This window comes from Coturnix japonica, chromosome 1 (assembly GCF_054131305.1).
Source record: "Coturnix japonica strain WE chromosome 1, WE-NBRP24, whole genome shotgun sequence".
Classification (NCBI taxonomy): Eukaryota; Metazoa; Chordata; class Aves; order Galliformes; family Phasianidae; genus Coturnix; species Coturnix japonica.
In genome coordinates, this window is record NC_140663.1 from 2,304,824 (window position 1) to 2,324,869 (window position 20,046).

The 20,046-nt window shown below is 52.6% G+C and overlaps 4 protein-coding genes across 4 annotated transcripts; all 4 read right to left on the minus strand.

The window, feature by feature from the left end:
- Positions 1-833: 833 nt before the first annotated feature.
- Positions 834-2,450, minus strand: LOC146762231 (E3 ubiquitin-protein ligase PHF7-like). The gene is made up of 5 exons (XM_085536742.1): positions 1,976-2,450; positions 1,667-1,829; positions 1,466-1,572; positions 1,134-1,247; positions 834-977 (listed from the first exon to the last, which is right to left on the minus strand). Exons 1-5 carry the CDS (start codon positions 2,272-2,274, stop codon positions 851-853), a joined length of 810 nt encoding a protein of 269 aa, XP_085392868.1. The 5' UTR covers positions 2,275-2,450; the 3' UTR covers positions 834-850.
- Positions 2,451-6,953: 4,503 nt separating this feature from the next.
- Positions 6,954-10,808, minus strand: LOC146762232 (E3 ubiquitin-protein ligase PHF7-like). Its single transcript, XM_085536743.1, has 9 exons — positions 10,401-10,808; positions 9,995-10,086; positions 9,798-9,902; positions 9,423-9,547; positions 9,114-9,276; positions 8,913-9,019; positions 8,581-8,694; positions 8,306-8,424; positions 6,954-8,143 (listed from the first exon to the last, which is right to left on the minus strand). The coding sequence occupies exons 1-9, from the start codon at positions 10,441-10,443 to the stop codon at positions 7,578-7,580; spliced, it is 1,434 nt and encodes a 477-aa protein (XP_085392869.1). The 5' UTR covers positions 10,444-10,808; the 3' UTR covers positions 6,954-7,577.
- A 413-nt stretch (positions 10,809-11,221) lies between these two features.
- On the minus strand, positions 11,222-14,713 carry LOC146762233 (uncharacterized). The gene is made up of 2 exons (XM_085536745.1): positions 14,376-14,713; positions 11,222-13,117 (listed from the first exon to the last, which is right to left on the minus strand). Exons 1-2 carry the CDS (start codon positions 14,565-14,567, stop codon positions 13,007-13,009), a joined length of 303 nt encoding a protein of 100 aa, XP_085392871.1. The 5' UTR covers positions 14,568-14,713; the 3' UTR covers positions 11,222-13,006.
- A 388-nt stretch (positions 14,714-15,101) lies between these two features.
- LOC146762234 (uncharacterized) lies at positions 15,102-18,152 on the minus strand. Its single transcript, XM_085545743.1, has 6 exons — positions 17,678-18,152; positions 17,369-17,531; positions 17,168-17,274; positions 16,836-16,949; positions 16,561-16,679; positions 15,102-16,398 (listed from the first exon to the last, which is right to left on the minus strand). The coding sequence occupies exons 1-6, from the start codon at positions 17,974-17,976 to the stop codon at positions 15,662-15,664; spliced, it is 1,539 nt and encodes a 512-aa protein (XP_085401869.1). The 5' UTR covers positions 17,977-18,152; the 3' UTR covers positions 15,102-15,661.
- Between the last annotated feature and the right edge of the window lie 1,894 nt (positions 18,153-20,046).

The following is a 20,046-nucleotide window of genomic DNA, read 5'->3' on the forward strand; positions in this document are numbered from 1 at the left end:
ATCTGGTGGATCTTGATCATGCAGATCTTGTTGATCTGTGGGTGCTGATCCGCTCCCCTGAGGCTGGCATTCGCCTGCTGGCATGGCGTCTTCTTGGCCGGCTCCGGGATTGCGAGGCCCGACTTTGCAGCGGGGAACGGCTTCTTGTGCCGCTTCTTCCTCGCTGCCTGGGACGTCTTATGCGTGCAGGTGATGGAGACGCCCTGGAGGACCTGGATGCCCTCCGCCTGGTGGATCTGCGGGAACCACTTTGAGACCTCTGGGCTGCTCTTGTTCTGCGCCCATGACGTCCACGCAGCTGCTCCGAGGTAGCCCCATCCTCAGATGGACGTGGGCTGCTTGTCTCCTGCTCGGTCTCAGGCAGGTTGCTGTGCTCAGGCAGCTGGGAGCTCTGTGACGTCTCCTGCTCAGTCTCAGGCAGGTTGCTGTGCACAGGCAGCTGGGAGGTCTGTGACGTCTCCTGCTCAGTCTCAGGCAGGTTGCTGTGCTCAGGCATCTGCGAGGTCTGTGACATCTCCTGCTCGGTCTCAGGCAGGCTGCTGTGCTCAGGCAGCTGGGAGGTCTGTGACGTCCCCGGTGCTACCTGGCTGGAAGGCGTCGAGCCGATATTCTCAGGCTCCACGAAGATGATGAATGGCTCCGGAGCCTTCTGAGCGGCAGCGCTTGGACTGGAGCTCTCAGTGTCAGAACTGGAAGCTGTAAGAGGAGACAGGAATGTTATGAGGATGAAGCTGCAGCTCCGCAGTGAGATCTGCCAGAACTCTTGGGGCAGACAGACTCCAGCAAAGCTGCCCTGAGCACTTTCTGCCAGGCCTTGCCTGGCTATGGTTTGGTGTCACACGGTTGATTGTCACTTACAAGTTCCCAGGCCAGCACAGCTGTTGCACTCCCACGTGGCTGTTGTGTTACTCAAGTGGGAGCAACGACGGTGGGTGCCCTCAGCAGCACAGGAGCTGCACAGGATCAGCTGCCAGGGTCTGGGGAAGAAAAGGGGTTGTGGCTGTGAGTAGCAAGTAAGGCAAGGCAGGGAGTGCCCAGCACAGCACATCTCTGGTGCTCAGTCCTTGCTACCCCAGCCTGTGGTCAGGCTGAGAACCACCACAGAGCCCCAGAGATCTGCTGCACTAACTCACCCTGTTCTCTCTGCCTGCTCTCTGCCTCCAGGGTAAAGGCACTCGCTGGCATCGCAGCGGCTGTGCCTCTCCAGATGTGATGCGTATGCATCATTCTGCTCCCATGCTGGCAATCTACAAGAGAAGGGAGGGGAATTGATGAGCTATCAGTGTCTCCGGCATAAGTTCCAAGGTCTTCCCATCTCATTTACCCCAACGCCATTCCCAGCCTCTCCATGAAGGTGGGACACACGCTCATGATCCAGCCAAGGTACAGGCCTGCCAAGACAGCCCCTGGGCAGGCCCAGCGCCACAGCCTTTATGTCAGAATAAGTGGGCAGAAGGGCACCAACCTGATTGGGATGCGGATCCCCATCAAGGCCATATCTACACAGAAATTTTCATAATTCCGACAGACGGGGCACTGGAAATACAAAGCACCAGCACTCCTGGCCAGTTGCTGCAGAAGATGAAGAAGAAGCAGTGTGAGTGTGAGCAGTGCCTGGTGCTGCTGAGCACCAAGTGTGCCTGCAGGGTGAGGGGAGGGCTCCTACCTGGATGCAGCCCCGGTGGAACCAGGCGTGTCTGCATGCTGGACACACCATGGTGTGGTAGGACACAGTGTCCCCCACAGGCTCCAGGCATATGAGGCAGTTGGTGCCTTGAGGTGGAGCTTCCTGAACTTCCTGGCAAGGACGGTGCTCCGAACAGAAGGACCTGGGGGAAGATGGAAGGGATGGGCAGCGTGAGACGTGCTGCAAGAAGGGCAGAGGAGCAGGAAGGAGCTCCAGGCCCTGGCTCAGGCTGCCGGGAGGTGTAACTGCAGGTTCCTCTCTGTCTTGGCTGCTGCTGACAGCACTTACCTGCGTTGCCCAGAGAACTGAGTGATGCATTCCCCATCCTGGGCACAGGGCAGGTGGAAGCTGCGCTCACAGCCTCTCTCTGCGCATGCGATGGTAGCACCCCTCTCTCCACAAACAAAGCATTGCTGGAATGAGCAGAACAACCCTGTCAGCAGTAGGCTCTGGACTTCTGTGGCTGGCCGCACATCTCTGGGCAGGGCCCAGGATGTGGACACTGCTGGGTCATGTTCTACAAAGATGCCTGGTGGACAGGACTCATCCCCTAACTTTGTCCAGGAGGCAGTTGGAAAGGCTGCCATGGCTTTCTTTGGCTCCAGACTAAGCTGGAGTCAGCCTCTCCTGGCACAAATCGGCCTGCTCTGTACGAGTCCTCACCTTCCTGGTTGCCTCTTTGGCTGCACGTGTGATGGCAGCAAGAGGGAGGCGGCTCTCCCTTTCCGACGGTGTCCCTCTTGCTTCATTAACGGTGCTGGCAAGATCCTGTAGGAAGGAACAGAACAGGGTCTCCTTAGGATAGGAAGGAAAGGAGCATCCCTAGCAGTGATCAGGAAGGAGCCCATGGGAGAACTCACCAAGCACAACCAATGGACGTAAATTCCACTCTCATGAACCATGTGCCCACAGATGTTCGGGTCGACATCTGCCCGGCCACACAGCATGCACACTGCAGAGGAGAGAGCAAATGTGAGTAACGGTGAGCAGCTTGCACAGCCAGGTGTCCCTGAGGGCTGTCCCCAGAGTCCTGCTCTGTGCCTGCTGTGCTGGCTGAAGGCGGTGGAGGAGAAGGGGCCATGGCAGGCCCAACACTGTTAGTGGGCAGACACAGCCCAAGCTGGGCCCACCTGCCATGAAGCTGAGGGGTCGTGCCTTGCAGCTGTTGGGGAGTCCCTGCCTGTCCCATCCTAGCCTTTCAGCCACAGGCAGATACCCAGCACTCATTTGTCCTATAGCTCTTCTCAGGTTGTGCTCTCACCTGGCTCCTCCGAGTTGGAGGCCTTCCTCTTCCTATTGAACATGATGTGCGCTAACAGCGAGTACTGCAAGAGTCACTGCTCTCTCTACGCCTCACCAAACCGCACTGATGCTCAGGCTGAGCCCGGCAGCCTTAGCTTTGCTCCCAGCATCATGTCACAATGGCCACTCCCTGACACCCACTGTGACATCACGGTCACCGCCTCACAGTGGGTGTGGGCGCAGGCCCTCAGGCAAGAGGGTGGCAGCCCTCCCAGGCAGCACAGATTGAGGACCCGGTGCTGCCTTGCAGCAGAGAGGAAGCATGGCCTCCCTCAACCTGCTGGCACTGCTCCTCGTGGCAGATGCTGAAGTGCTGCTGTCCCTTTGGTCTCACGCTAGCTCTTCTGATCGGAATCTGTTAGTCTAGTTTATGTTTCTTCATGGTCTAGTAAAGATTGCTAGATAACAGCATATTGATGTCTAGTGTGTGTGGTGAGTGACTTTTTACATTGTCTGACAGGGATAGGACATGGTTTAATCTAGTTTTAATGTGGAGGAGTAGTTTAGACTAAATCTTAGAGCTGGTTCTTTACCCTGAGATTGGGGAGACACTGGCACAGGCTGCCCAGAGCAGCTGTGGATGCCCCATCTTTGGTGGTTTTCAAGGCCATGCTGGATGGAGCTCTATTCTAACCTTCTGTAGTGGAATCTCTGACCACGGCAGTGGGTTGCAATTAGTTCAGCTTGTCAGGACCCTTCCAACCCAAGCATTCTGTGATGCTTTGGTAACAAACTGCTGCTGTATTGTTGGCACCACCTTAGTGTCATATCATCACTGTTTGTATAATACTGTCCCGCTCCAATTTATAGGAGAGAGAGGAGGATCTTTTAATATATGTGTACCCGATGGAGAGATGAAGGCACAACTGGTCAAATGTTAGCCTGACCATTTTGTTAAAAATCCTAGTCGATTAGGGGAATGGGGATAGGAAGACAGGTGTCAGAAAAGATAGGAAATAAAAGCAAGAAGCCTTTGAAGGAAGCAAGACAGAGGTGGTCAGCACCACGCATCCAGTGTTGTCTGTAGTTCAGTCATTGATCTTCATTTGTTATGGGTTATCAGATATTGTTGTTCGGTCGATGACCAAGATGACAATGACCCTTTCCAATGGCAGTACAAACTTATAAATTGGTATTTCCAAAGAGGTTGAGTCAGCTCCTTTTGGAATGACAACTTCTGGCTTTTGGATCTCAGCAGGAACTCCTTTTGTTTCCATCTTCTTGGCCTTGGCAGCCGATAAGAGGGAGCACGGAGGCACCAGCGTGTATCTTGCCCTCACATAATACACTGGTATCATCCCCCAGTCTCCCTTAGCAAGCTGGAGTTCTTCGGGCACAGGCCAGATCTTCTGCCAGAAAACAGCCCTGCGCATTCTCTTCCAAAGGCAAACAGCTCCAAAGAAATGCTTTCAAATGTAATACTGTGATGCCGACTGCCACACGGCAACAGCCACCTCATCTCCTAGAGAAGTCAGGGTCTTACCGCATGAATTGCCTCAGTAACTAAGCTCGGAGCCAAAAAATAATAAGGGTTCAGACTAACGTGCACATGCCTCCGTTCTTCTTCTGTATTGTAGGCAGCAGGGAAAGTGTTATTGATACGCATTATGCCTTGTCTACAAAGTGTCAGGGTTTGATGGTTTTTGGTTATCGTATTCCACATCATAACATCCCACAGTGCACTGTTAAACTGCTAATGCTCCAGTTGCATGGAATGTGGATGGTTCCGGGTGCCTGGTTCTCAAAAAGAGGAAGAGCTACATCCTACATACCCCAGAGGATTTTGTGTTATTTGTGTTTCCGTTTTCCACTCAGGGGGAAAGATAAATACCATCCACAAAACAGTTTCGCTCCCCTTCTGGATCTCAGCAGCCATTTATTTTGTAGTCATTGCTCTACACTTTCCCTCTTCTTTCCCTTTCCTGGAGCGTGGGTCTGTGGGTCCCCCCAGTCTGCTAGACACAGAATCGGAGCAAACCAGCATGTAAACCGCTGACAAAAAAGTAAATGTCCTTGAAACTCAATATGTGAGTCAATAAGAAACTTAGTTGAAGCAACAGAAAGAGAACCCCAAAACTTGATGTTCATGAACTGTGAGCTGCCCAAGCATATTCCTTCTAGCGGGGCTTGAGCTTCCGTGGCTATAACAGAGTTCATCATTGAACTCTCTCTTCCTTTGGTACCTTTCTTACTGCAGTGACATTTTTTCTCTCTTTATTGTCTCTCCAGAGAGAAAACCTGACTGCTCCCATTTCCCAAACTCTTGTCATTCCTCTTTATTCCTTTATTTTTAAGTTAGGGTTTAATTTTTTTAATTAACCTGAGTATTTGAGTGTACAAATGCTTTTACTAGACAACTGTAGGGAAGTTCCACTGTAGTTGAGCAATTCCAAGGCTTTGAGAAACAATGAAGTAAGCCCCTGAAGTCCAAACCGCAGTGATGAGTTGAGCCAGAGATGAAATGCAGGCTGGCATCACATTGGTGGAATGAGGAGCGTTTGTCTGTGGGTTTGTCCAGCTCAGAAGAAACATTTATCTACATGCATCAAAGCTACAAGTGTTTTGCAGTCAGCGGAGGTAAACTGGCCTACAGTTCCCTTTAAGTTCACATCTAAACTCCATCAGGAATTCTGTGTTGGGTGAGATGAAGATCCCGCCTGGCAGAGGATCCGTGACCACCTGAAAAGACAGGGGGTTAGTAGAACGTGTGCAGGCAGAGCACATTGAGCTCTTCTGTTTGCTCTGTAAGGCAGTTTGCCCTGTAAACTGTAGGTGAAAGGAAAGGTTTAAAGGGTTTGGCAAAAGACAGTACAGCAGGTACCGCTGTGGCTGTTCTAGTGGACTGCTTGTATGTTTTTACAACATTTCTATGTTTCTTAATTTACTACACACATTTTTCTAAGTTTGTTCCTTTGGAAATGACAATCTCCTCCACGTAGATCCCAGTTCCCTGAGCCCACAGTAGTTCCCAAAATAAGGAATGCTGATCTTAATTTTAACTTGAAAGTCCTTACACGTTTGGCACAAAAGTTGGCCTGATTCCCAGCCTCAGGGGTCAGAGTGGCTTCTCCCTGCCACCCTCTGTGGCATCATGGTCACCTCACCACACTGGTCGTAGGGGATGTGGGTGTGGGCCTTCATCTCCCAAGCAAGAGAATTGTAGCTCCACAGCTTCTCTGCGAAACCTGTTCCCGTACATCACTGCCCTCTGAATAAAGATGTTCTTCCCAACATCCAATCTTTATATATCTCTCCTTTCTTTGTTCAGAATTAGGCATCACGTTCAAGCACAGCTACTTCCCTTAGATACTCTCCACCTTTCCACTTTCCTGAACTTCTCCAAGTGGATACTTTTACTTCATGGCAGAGAAAGAATCACTTCCGTAGCATTAAAGCAGACGTCCCTTCTCCGCTGGCTTTGTCATTGTCCTCTTCCCTTCAAGGGGATCCCACATACCTGCCTTCACTGTACACGAATGGACCAAGGGCTCCATGTCCATCATGACAGTTGGAGCAACTGCCGCCTCCGCTGGAGGCTTGGAGCGGTTGCAGGGCCTGCTGAGTTGTCATCAGCTCCAAAGATCTCCAGGGATGGAGCATCCACAACCTCTCTGAGCAGCCCATTCCAGCACCTCAGCACTGTCTGCAAAGAACTTCCTCCTGGCCTCCACCCTGACTAAATCTTCCCTACCCCAGCTTAGAAACATAGTTGCATTGACCCGTCTGACCACGACACAGCCTGCCCACATTCAGGAGGAAAGCCCAAGCTCCGACACATCTGGAAGCAGCCCTGGAGCTGAACACAGTGACATGCCAAGGCTGGAAACAAGCCCAGAAATGGGCTGTCCTTGCCAGTGCGGCCTGGGCTCTTGAGGAATGTGGGTTGTGTGTCCCACCGGGGATGTGGCCTGAACCCAGCACATCAGAAGTGAGGTCTGGGATGGTAGTTGTGAGGAGAAAACCTCTTGTCAAGGTCCCTACCTCTGCCCATCTCAGCAAGAGCAGGGAAGGATGAAGCCAACAAATGTTTTTGGGTGGGAACTCTGATCTTTATTGTGATGGAATTTGGGGACCAGAGTAAGGAGGGGGTACATTACAAGGGTATAACAGTATGAGAGGGTGAATAGCATTAGGACAAGGAGGGATGTTTTTAAACTAAGGGCAGGGAGTTTGGGGCTGGATATTAGGGGGAATTTTTTCTCAGAAATGTTAGTGACACAGTCTGGAGCAGGTTGCCTAGTGATGTTGCAGATGCACCAGCCCCGGAGGCATGGAAATCCAGGCTGGATGTATCTCTGGGCAGTGTGGTGTAGTGGTTGTTGACCCTGCACACAGCAGCGGGGTTGATCCAGAAGAACGTGGTAGTCCTTTTCCACCCAGGCCACAGTATGAAAAGCAGTCGGCTGCTCCTACGCAGACTCGGTAACTGTCTGTGGGGACTTTTACTCTGATGATTTTCCTGGGAGCAGCTTCATTCACATGAATGCCTCCACTGTTGAGCCCAGCTCCTGATGCTTCTTTGTTGCCAGCTGTGGGAATTGTGGGCCCAGTGTCTCTGATGTGCAGAACTTTGAGTGCGGGCTCACCCTCAACGCCTGGACCATCCCCTCCGTCCAGGCGCTCTGGAAGACCTGTTGGATCTTGATCTTGCAGATCTTGTTGATCTGCGGGTGCCGCTCCGCTCCCCTGAGGCTGGCGTTCGCCTGCTGGCATGGCGTCTTCTTGGCTGGCTCCGGGATTGCGAGGCCCGACTTTGCAGCGGGGAGCGGCTTCGTGTGCCGCTTCTTCCTCGCTGCCTGGGACGTCTTCTGCGTGCAGCTGATGGAGACGCCCTGCAGGTTCTGGATGCCCTCCGCCTGGTGGATCTGCGCGAACCACTTTGAGACCTCTGGGCTGCTCTTGGTCTGTGCCCATGACGTCCTCGCAGCTGCTCCGAGGTAGCCCCATCCTCAGATGGACGTGGGCTGCTTGTCTCCTGCTCAGTCTCAGGCAGGTTGCTGTGCTCAGGCAGCTGGGAGGTCTGTGACGTCCCCAGTGCTGCCTGGCTGGAAGGCATCGTGCCGATATTCTCAGGCTCCACGAAGATGATGAATGGCTCTGGAGCACTCTGAGCGGCAGCGCTGGGACTGTCGTTCTCAGTGTCAGAACTGGAAGCTGTAAGAGGACGCAGGAAGGTTATGAGGATGAAGCTGCAGCTCCGCAGTGAGATCTGCCAGACCTCTTGGGGCAGACAGACTCCAGCAAAGCTGCCCTGAGCACTTGCTGCCAGGCTTTGCCTGGCTATGGTTTGGTGTCACACGGTTGATTGTCACTTACAAGTTCCCAGGCCAGCACAGCTGTTGCACTCCCACGTGGCTGTTGTGTTACTCAAGTGGGAGCAACGACGGTGGGTGCCCTCAGCAGCACAGGAGCAGCACAGGATCAGCTGCCAGGGTCTGGGGAAGCAAAGGGGTTGTGGCTGTGAGTAGCAAGTGAGCTAAGGCAGGGAGTGCCCAGCACTGTACATCTCTGGTGGTCAGTCCTTGCTACCCCAGCCTGTGGTCAGGCTGAGTACCCCAGCAGAGCCCCAGGGAACTGCTGCGATAACTCACCCTCTTCTCTCTGCCTGCTCTCTGCCTCCAGGGTAAAGGCACTCGCTGGCATCGCAGCGGCTGTGCCTCTGTTGAAGTGATGCGTATGCATCATTCTGCTCCCATTCTGGCAATCTACAAGAGAAGGGAGAGGAAGTGATGAGCCCCCATTGCCCGCAGCATAAGATCCAAGGTCTTCCCATCTCATTCACCCCAACTCCATTCCCAGCCTCTCCATGAAGCTGGGATACACATTCATGATCCAACCAAGGCCCAGGCCTGCCAAGACAGCCCCTGGGCAGGCCCAACACAACAGCCTTTATGTCAGCAGAAGTGGGTAGAAGGGCACCAACCTGACTGGGATTTGGATCCCCAGCTGGGACATTTCAAGAAAGAAACGAACGTAATTTCGACAGCAGGGGCACTGGAAACACAAAGCACCAGCACTCATGGCCAGTTGCTGCAGAAGATGAAGAAGAAGCAGTGTGAGTGTGAGCAGTGCCTGGTGCTGCTGAGCACCAAGTGTGCCTGCAGGGTGAGGGGAGGGCTCCTACCTGGATGCAGCCCCGGTGGAACCAGGTGTGTCTGCATGCTGGACACACCATGGTGTGGTAGGACACAGTGTCCCCCACAGGCTCCATGCACATGATGCAGTTGGTGCCTTCAGGTGGAGCTTCCTGAGCTTCCTGGCGAGGACGGTGCTCCGAACAGAAGGACCTGGGAAAAGATGGAAGGGATGGGCAGCGTGAGACGTGCTGCAAGAAGGGCAAAGTAGCAGGAAGGAGCTCCAGGCCCTGGCTCAGGCTGCCGGGAGGTGTAACTGCAGGTTCCTCTCTGTCTTGGCTGCTGCTGACAGCACTTACCTGCGTTGCCCAAAGAACTGAGTGATGCATTCCCCATCCTGGGCACAGGGCAGGTGGAAGCTGCGCTCACAGCCTCTCTCTGCGCATGCGATGGTAGCACCCCTCTCTCCACAAACAAAGCATTGCTGGAATGAGCAGAACAACCCTGTCAGCAGTAGGCTCTGGGCTTCTGTGGCTGGCCGCACATCTCTGGGCAGGGCCCAGGATGTGGACACTGCTGGGTCATGTTCTACAAAGATGCCTGGTGGACAGGACTCATCCCCTAACTTTGTCCAGGAGGCAGTTGGAAAGGCTGCCATGGCTTTCTTTGGCTCCAGACTAAGCTGGAGTCAGCCTCTCCTGGCACAAATCGGCCTGCTCTGTACGAGTCCTCACCATCCTGGTTGCCTGTTTGGCTGCACGTCTGATGGCAGCAAGAGGAAGGCGGCCCTCACTTCCTGACCGTGTCCCTCTTGCTTCATTAATGGTGCTGGCAAGCTCCTATAGGAGGGAAAAGACCCAGGTCTCCTTAGGATAGGGAGGAAAGGAGCACCCCTAGCAGTGATCAGGAAGGAGCCCATGGGAGAACTCACCAAGCACAACCGATGGACGTGAATCCCACTCTGATGAATCATGTGCCCGCAGATGTTCGGGTCAACATCTGCCCGGCCACACAGCATGCACACTGCAGAGGAGAGAGCAAATGTGAGTAGCGGTGAGCAGCTTGCACAGCCAGGTGTCCCTGAGGGCTGTCCCCAGAGTCCTGCTCTGTGCCTGCTGTGCTGGCTGAAGGCGGTGGATGAGAAGGGGCCATGGCAGGCCCAACACTGTTAGTGGGCAGACACAGCCCAAGCTGGGCCCACCTGCCATGAAGCTGAGGGGTCGTGCCTTGCAGCTGTTGGGGAGTCCCTGCCTGTCCCTTCTTAGCCTTTCAGCCACAGACAGATACCCAGCAACCCTTTTGCCCGGTACATTTGCTCAGGGATGCTGTGTTCTCACCTGGCTCCTCCGAGCTGGAGGCCTTCCTCTTCCTATTGGACATGATGTGCGCTAACAGCGAGTACTGCAAGAGTCACTGCTCTCTCTACGCCTCACCAAACCGCACTGATGCTCAGGCTGAGCCCGGCAGCCTTAGCTTTGCTCCCAGCATCATGTCACAATGGCCACTCCCTGACACCCACTGTGACATCACGGTCACCGCCTCACAGTGGGTGTGGGCGCAGGCCCTCAGGCAAGAGGGTGGCAGCCCTCCCAGGCAGCACAGATTGAGGACCCGGTGCTGCCTTGCAGCAGAGAGGAAGCATGGCCTCCCTCAACCTGCTGGCACTGCTCCTCGTGGCAGATGCTGAAGTGCTGCTGTCCCTTTGGTCACACGCTAGCACTTCTTATCTGAGTCTGTCTAGTCTATGTTTCTGCATGGTCTAGTAAAGATATCAAAATAACAGCATATTTGGTGTCTAGTGTGTGTGGTGATTGACTATTTGTATGGTCTGAAAGGAATAGGACATGGTTTAATCTAGTTTTAATCGGGAGAAGTAGTTTAGACTAAATCTTAGAGGTAGTTCTTTACCCTGAGATTGGGGAGACGCTGGCACAGGCTGCCCAGAGCAGCTGTGGATGCCCCATCTTTGGTGGTTTTCAAGGCCATGCTGGATGGAGCTCTATTCTAACCTTCTGTAGTGGAATCTCTGACCACGGCAGTGGGTTGCAATTAGTTCAGCTTGTCAGGACCCTTCCAACCCAAGCATTCTGTGATGCTTTGGTAACAAACTGCTGCTGTATTGTTGGCACCACCTTAGTGTTATATCATCACTGTTTGTATAATACTGTCTCGCTCCAATTTATAGGAGAGAGAGGAGGATCTTTTAATATATGTGTACCCGATGGAGAGATGAAGGCACAACTGGTCAAATGTTAGCCTGACCATTTTGTTACAAATCCTAGTCGATTAGGGGAATGGGGATAGGAAGACAGGTGTCAGAAAAGATAGGAAATAAAAGCAAGAAGCCTTTGTAGGAAGCAAGACAGAGGTGGTCAGCACCACGCATCCAGTGTTGTCTGTAGTTCAGTCGTTGATCTTCATTTGTTATGGGTTATCAGATATTGTTGTTCGGTCGATGACCAAGACGACAATGACCCTTTCCAATGGCAGTACAAACTTATAAATTGGTATTTCCAAAGAGGTCGAGTCAGCTCCTTTTGGAATGACAACTTCTGGCTTTTGGATCTCAGCAGGAACTCCTTTTGTTTCCATCTTCTTGGCCTTGGCAGCCGATAAGAGGGAGCACGGAGGCACCAGCGTGTATCTTGCCCTCACATAATACACTGGTATCATCCCCCAGTCTCCCTTAGCAAGCTGGAGTTCTTCGGGCACAGGCCAGATCTTCTGCCAGAAAACAGCCCTGCGCATTCTCTTCCAAAGGCAAACAGCTCCAAAGAAATGCTTTCAAATGTAATACTGTGATGCCAACTGCCACACGGCAACAGCCACCTCATCTCCTAGAGAAGTCAGGGTCTTACCGCATGAATTGCCTCAGTGACTAAGCTCGGAGCCAAAAAATAATAAGGGTTCAGACTAACGTGCACATGCCTCCGTTCTTCTTCTGTATTGTAGGCAGCAGGGAAAGTGTTATTGATACGCATTATGCCTTGTCTACAAAGTGTCAGGGTTTGATGGTTTTTGGTTATCGTATTCCACATCATAACATCCCACAGTGCACTGTTAAACTGCTAATGCTCCAGTTGCATGGAATGTGGATGGTTCCGGGTGCCTGGTTTTCCAAAAAGAGGAAGAGCTACATACTACATACCCCAGAGGATTTTGTGTTATTTGTGTTTCCGTTTTCCACTCAGGGGGAAAGATAAATACCATCCACAAAACAGTTTCGCTCCCCTTCTGGATCTCAGCAGCCATTTATTTTGTAGTCATTGCTCTACACTTTCCCTCTTCTTTCCCTTTCCTGGAGCGTGGGTCTGTGGGTCCCCCCAGTCTGCTAGACACAGAATTGGAGCAAACCAGCATGTAAACCGCTGACAAAAAAGTAAATGTCCTTGAAACTCAATATGTGAGTCAATAAGAAACTTAGTTGAAGCAACAGAAAGAGAACCCCAAAACTTGATGTTCATGAACTGTGAGCTGCCCAAGCATATTCCTTCTAGCGGGGCTTGAGCTTTCGTGGCTATAACTGAGTTCATCATTGAACTCTCTCTCCTTTGGTACCTTTCTTACTGCAGTGACATTTTTTCTCTCTTTATTCTTTCTCCAGAGAGAAAACCTGACTGCTCCCATTTCCCAAACTCTTGTCATTCCTCTTTATTCCTTTATTTTTAAGTTAGGGTTTAATTTTTTTAATTAAGCTGAGTGTTTGAGTGTACAGATGCTTTTACTAGACAACTGTAGGGAAGTTCCACTGTAGTTGAGCAATTCCAAGGCTTTGAGAAACAATGAAGTAAGCCCCTGAAGTCCAAACCGCAGTGATGAGTTGAGCCAGAGATGAAATGCAGGCTGGCATCACATTGGTGGAATGAGGAGCGTTTGTCTGTGGGTTTGTCCAGCTCAGAAGAAATATTTATCTACATGCATCAAAGCTACAAGTGTTTTGCAGTCAGCGGAGGTAAACTGGCCTACAGTTCCCTTTAAGCTCACATCTAAACTCCATCAGGAAATCTGTGTTGGGTGAGATGAAGATCCCGCCTGGCAGAGGATCCGTGACCACCTGAAAAGACAGGGGGTTAGTAGAACGTGTGCAGGCAGAGCACATTGCGCTCTTCTGTTTGCTCTGTAAGGCAGTTTGCCCTGTAAACTGTAGGTGAAAGGAAAGGTTTAAAGGGTTTGGCAAAAGACAGTACAGCAGGTACCGCTGTGGCTGTTCTAGTGGACTGCTTGTATGTTTTTACAACATTTCTATGTTTCTTAATTTACTACACACATTTTTCTAAGTTTGTTCCTTTGGAAATGACAATCTCCTCCACGTAGATCCCAGTTCCCTGAGCCCACAGTAGTTCCCAAAATAAGGAATGCTGATCTTAATTTTAACTTGAGAAAGTCCTTACACGTTTGGCACAAAAGTTGGCCTGATTCCCAGCCTCAGGGGTCAGAGTGGCTTCTCCCTGCCACCCTCTGTGGCATCATGGTCACCTCACCACACTGGTGGTAGGGGATGTGGGTGTGGGCCTTCATCTCACAAGCAAGAGAATTGTAGCTCCACAGCTTCTCTGGGCAACCTGTTCCCGTACATCACTGCCCTCTGAATAAAGATGTTCTTCCCAACATCCAATCTTTATATATCTCTCCTTTCTTTGTTCAGAATTAGGCATCACGTTCAAGCACAGCTACTTCCCTCAGATACTCTCCACCTTTCCACTTTCCTGAACTTCTCCAAGTGGATACTTTTACTTCATGGCAGAGAAAGAATCACTTCCGTAGCATGAAAGCAGACGTCCCTTCTCCGCTGGCTTTGTCATTGTCCTCTTCCCTTCAAGGGGATCCCACATACCTGCCTTCACTGTACACGAATGGACCAAGGGCTCCATTCTCCCATAAACAGAGCAGCCATGGGGCACAGTGCTCGCCCTGATGATGGCTGAAGTCTTTTCAAAAATCTCTCAGCTCACTCGTGGACAGCAGTTGAACAGTTATTGTCAGCTCTGAGAGTTCTGCCTCATTCACATTCCGTTCTTAGAATCACAGTATAAGTGACCACGAATCTTTAAGGAGGGTTGGAGAAGACCTCTTAAACCAACTAGTCCAAATGACCACCTGTCACCAATATTGCCCACAAAACCATGTCCCTATGTTCTTGTTCACTACTGAACACTCCCTGACACCCTCCAATTTGTGAGGAGACTGCAGGCCCCCGCCTCTCCCTGAACTATTTCCCACACACATCTTGTGATGGCTCGGCTTCGTTCTCATCTCTTCTTAAAAGTTGATTTCCTTTCTAAACTCTGCGACTTTTTCAGCTGTTGACTCACCTTGTTTCCACGGGTGTCTGACAGTGGCACAGATGGGCTCTCAGGACGAAGCACAAGTCCTCTCACAGGGACTGGAGCAGCTGCAGGGCCTGTCACAGGGGCTGCAGCAACCAGAGGGCCTGTCTCAACCACAGGGCCCGTCACAACGGCAGGGCCTGTCACCAGGACTGAAGCAACTGCAGGCTCCGTCATGACACTTGGAGCAACTGCCGCCTCCGCTGGAGGCTTGGAGCGGTTGCAGGGCCTGCGGAGTTGTCATCAGCTCCAAAGATCTCCAGGGATGGAGCATCCACAACCTCTCTGAGCAGCCCATTCCAGCACCTCAGCACTGTCTGCAAAGAACTTCCTCCTGGCCTCCATCCTGACTAAATCTTCCCTACCCCAGCTTAGAAACATAGTTGCATTGACCCGTCTGACCACTACACAGCCTGCCCACATTCAGGAGGAGAGCCCAAGCTCTGACACATCTGGAAGCAGCCCCAGACCTGAACACAGTGACATGCCAAGGCTGGAAACAAGCCCAGAAATGGGCTGTCCTTGCCAGTGCGGCCTGGGCTCTTGAGGAATGTGGGTTGTGTGCCCCACCGGGGATGTGACCTGAACCCAGCTCAGCCTGGCCTAGGCCAGGGGAAGAGAGGTATGGGAAGGCAGTGGGGAGGAGAAAACCTCTTGTCAAGGTCCCTACCTCTGCCCATCTCAGCAAGAACAGGGAAGGATGAAGCCAACAAATGTTTTTGGGTGGGAACTCTGATCTTTATTGTGATGGAATTTTGGGACCAGAGTAAGGAGGGGGAACATTATAAGGGTATAACAGTATGCGAGGGTGAATAGTATTAGAACAAACAGGGATGTTTTTAAACTAAGAGCAGGGAGTTTGGGGCTGGATATTAGGGGGAATTTTTTCTCAGAATTGTTAGTGACACAGTCTGGAGCATGTTGCCTAGTGATGTTGTATGTGCACCAGCCCTGGAGGCATGGAAATCCAGGCTGGATGTATCTCTGGGCAGTGTGGTGTAGTGGTTGTTGACCCTGTAGACAACAGGGGGGTTGATCCAGATGAATGTGGTAGTTGTTTTTGACCCAGGCCACTGTATGTAAAGCAGTCGACTGCTCGTACGCGGACTCGGAAGCTGTCTGTGGGGACTTTGATGTTGTTCCTGGGAGCAGCTTCATTCACAGGAAGACCTCCACTGTTGGGCCCAGCTTCTGCTGCTTCTTTTTTGCGAGCTGTTGAAATTGTGGGCCCAATGTCTCTGATGTGGAGGACTTTGGGTGCGGGCCCACCCTCAAGGCCTGCACCGTCCCCTGCATCCAGGCGCTCTGGAAGATCTGGTGGATCTTGATCTTGCAGATCTTGTTGATCTGTGCGTGCTGATCCGCTCCCCTGAGGCTGGCATTCGCCTGCTGTCATGGCGTCTTCTTGGCCGGCTCCGGGATTGCGAGGCCCGACTTTGCAGCGGGGAACGGCTTCTTGTGCCGCTTCTTCCTCGCTGCCTGGGACGTCTTATGCGTGCAGGTGATGGAGACGCCCTGGAGGACCTGGATGCCCTCCGCCTGGTGGATCTGCGGGAACCACTTTGAGACCTCTGGGCTGCTCTTGTTCTGCGCCCATGACGTCCACGCAGCTGCTCCGAGGTAGCCCCATCCTCAGATGGACGTGGGCTGCTTGTCTCCTGCTCGGTCTCAGGCAGGTTGCTGTGCTCAGGCAGCTGGGAGCTCTGTAACGTCTCCTGCTCAGTCTCAGGCAGGTTGCTGTGCACAGGCAGCTGGGAGGTCTGTGACGTCTCCTGCTCAGTCTCAGGCAGGTTGCTGTGCTCAGGCATCTGCGAGGTCTGTGACATCTCCTGCTCGGTCTCAGGCAGGCTGCTGTGCTCAGGCAGCTGGGAGGTCTGTGACGTCCCCGGTGCTACCTGGCTGGAAGGCGTCGAGCCGATATTCTCAGGCTCCACGAAGATGATGAATGGCTCCGGAGCCTTCTGAGCGGCAGCGCTTGGACTGGAGCTCTCAGTGTCAGAACTGGAAGCTGTAAGAGGAGACAGGAATGTTATGAGGATGAAGCTGCAGCTCCGCAGTGAGATCTGCCAGAACTCTTGGGGCAGACAGACTCCAGCAAAGCTGCCCTGAGCACTTGCTGCCAGGCCTTGCCTGGCTATGGTTTGGTGTCACACGGTTGATTGTCACTTACAAGTTCCCAGGCCAGCACAGCTGTTGCACTCCCACGTGGCTGTTGTGTTACTCAAGTGGGAGCAACGACGGTGGGTGCCCTCAGCAGCACAGGAGCTGCACAGGATCAGCTGCCAGGGTCTGGGGAAGAAAAGGGGTTGTGGCTGTGAGTAGCAAGTAAGGCAAGGCAGGGAGTGCCCAGCACAGCACATCTCTGGTGCTCAGTCCTTGCTACCCCAGCCTGTGGTCAGGCTGAGAACCACTGCAGAGCCCCAGAGATCTGCTGCACTAACTCACCCTGTTCTCTCTGCCTGCTCTCTGCCTCCAGGGTAAAGGCACTCGCTGGCATCGCAGCGGCTGTGCCTCTCCAGATGTGATGCGTATGCATCATTCTGCTCCCATGCTGGCAATCTACAAGAGAAGGGAGGGGAATTGATGAGCTATCAGTGTCTCCGGCATAAGTTCCAAGGTCTTCCCATCTCATTTACCCCAACGCCATTCCCAGCCTCTCCATGAAGGTGGGAGACACGCTCATGATCCAGCCAAGGTACAGGCCTGCCAAGACAGCCCCTGGGCAGGCCCAGCGCAACAGCCTTTATGTCAGAATAAGTGGGCAGAAGGGCACCAACCTGACTGGGATGCGGATCCCCATCAGGGCCATATCTACACAGAAATTTTCATAATTCCGACAGACGGGGCACTGGAAATACAAAGCACCAGCACTCCTGGCCAGTTGCTGCAGAAGATGAAGAAGAAGCAGTGTGAGTGTGAGCAGTGCCTGGTGCTGCTGAGCACCAAGTGTGCCTGCAGGGTGAGGGGAGGGCTCCTACCTGGATGCAGCCCCGGTGGAACCAGGTGTGTCTGCACGCTGGACACACCATGGTGTGGTAGGACACAGTGTCCCCCACAGGCTCCAGGCATATGAGGCAGTTGGTGCCTTGAGGTGGAGCTTCCTGAACTTCCTGGCAAGGACGGTGCTCCGAACAGAAGGACCTGGGGGAAGATGGAAGGGATGGGCAGCGTGAGACGTGCTGCAAGAAGGGCAGAGGAGCAGGATGGAGCTCCAGGCCCTGGCTCAGGCTGCCGGGAGGTGTAACTGCAGGTTCCTCTCTGTCTTGGCTGCTGCTGACAGCACTTACCTGCGTTGCCCAGAGAACTGGGTGATGCATTCCCCATCCTGGGCACAGGGCAGGTGGAAGCTGCGCTCACAGCCTCTCTCTGCGCATGCGATGGTAGCACCCCTCTCTCCACAAACAAAGCATTGCTGGAATGAGCAGAACAACCCTGTCAGCAGTAGGCTCTGGACTTCTGTGGCTGGCCGCACATCTCTGGGCAGGGCCCAGGATGTGGACACTGCTGGGTCATGTTCTACAAAGATGCCTGGTGGACAGGACTCATCCCCTAACTTTGTCCAGGAGGCAGTTGGAAAGGCTGCCATGGCTTTCTTTGGCTCCAGACTAAGCTGGAGTCAGCCTCTCCTGGCACAAATCGGCCTGCTCTGTACGAGTCCTCACCTTCCTGGTTGCCTCTTTGGCTGCACGTGTGATGGCAGCAAGAGGGAGGCGGCTCTCCCTTTCCGACGGTGTCCCTCTTGCTTCATTAACGGTGCTGGCAAGATCCTGTAGGAAGGAACAGAACAGGGTCTCCTTAGGATAGGAAGGAAAGGAGCATCCCTAGCAGTGATCAGGAAGGAGCCCATGGGAGAACTCACCAAGCACAACCAATGGACGTAAATTCCACTCTCATGAACCATGTGCCCACAGATGTTCGGGTCGACATCTGCCCGGCCACACAGCATGCACACTGCAGAGGAGAGAGCAAATGTGAGTAACGGTGAGCAGCTTGCACAGCCAGGTGTCCCTGAGGGCTGTCCCCAGAGTCCTGCTCTGTGTCTGCTGTGCTGGCTGAAGGCGGTGGAGGAGAAGGGGCCATGGCAGGCCAAACACTGTTAGTGGTCAGACACAGCCCAAGCTGGGCCCACCTGCCATGAAGCTGAGGGGTCGTGCCTTACAGCTGTTGGGGAGTCCCTGCCTGTCCCATCCTAGCCTTTAAGCCACAGGCAGACCCCCAGCACTCATTTGTCCTATAGCTCTTCTCAGGTTGTGCTCTCACCTGGCTCCTCCGAGTTGGAGGCCTTCCTCTTCCTATTGAACATGATGTGCGCTAACAGCGAGCACTGCAAGAGTCACTGCTCTCTCTACGCCTCACCAAACCGCACTGATGGTCAGGCTGAGCCCGGCAGCCTTAGCTTTGCTCCCAGCATCATGTCACAATGGCCACTCCCTGACACCCACTGTGACATCACGGTCACCGCCTCACAGTGGGTGTGGGCGCAGGCCCTCAAGCAAGAGGGTGGCAGCCCTTCCAGGCAGCACAGATTGAGGACCCGGTGCTGCCTTGCAGCAGAGAGGAAGCATGGCCTCCCTCAACCTGCTGGCACTGCTCCTCGTGGCAGATGCTGAAGTGCTGCTGTCCCTTTGGTCTCACGCTAGCTCTTCTGATCGGAATCTGTTAGTCTAGTTTATGTTTCTTCATGGTCTAGTAAAGATTGCTAGATAACAGCATATTGATGTCTAGTGTGTGTGGTGAGTGACTTTTTGCATTGTCTGACAGGGATAGGACATGGTTTAATCTAGTTTTAATGTGGAGAAGTAGTTTAGACTAAGTCTTAGAGGTAGTTCTTTACCCTGAGATTGGGGAGACACTGGCACAGGCTGCCCAGAGCAGCTGTGGATGCCCCATCTTTGGTGGTTTTCAAGGCCATGCTGGATGGAGCTCTATTCTAACCTTCTGTAGTGGAATCTCTGACCACGGCAGTGGGTTGCAATTAGTTCAGCTTGTCAGGACCCTTCCAACCCAAGCATTCTGTGATGCTTTGGTAACAAACTGCTGCTGTATTGTTGGCACCACCTTAGTGTCATATCATCACTGTTTGTATAATACTGTCCCGCTCCAATTTATAGGAGAGAGAGGAGGATCTTTTAATATATGTGTACCCGATGGAGAGATGAAGGCACAACTGGTCAAATGTTAGCCTGACCATTTTGTTACAAATCCTGGTCGATTAGGGGAATGGGGATAGGAAGACAGGTGTCAGAAAAGATAGGAAATAAAAGCAAGAAGCCTTTGAAGGAAGCAAGACAGAGGTGGTCAGCACCACGCATCCAGTGTTGTCTGTAGTTCAGTCGTTGATCTTCATTTGTTATGGGTTATCAGATATTGTTGTTCGGTCGATGACCAAGATGACAATGACCCTTTCCAATGGCAGTACAAACTTATAAATTGGTATTTCCAAAGAGGTTGAGTCAGCTCCTTTTGGAATGACAACTTCTGGCTTTTGGATCTCAGCAGGAACTCCTTTTGTTTCCATCTTCTTGGCCTTGGCAGCCGATAAGAGGGAGCACGGAGGCACCAGCGTGTATCTTGCCCTCACATAATACACTGGTATCATCCCCCAGTCTCCCTTAGCAAGCTGGAGTTCTTCGGGCACAGGCCAGATCTTCTGCCA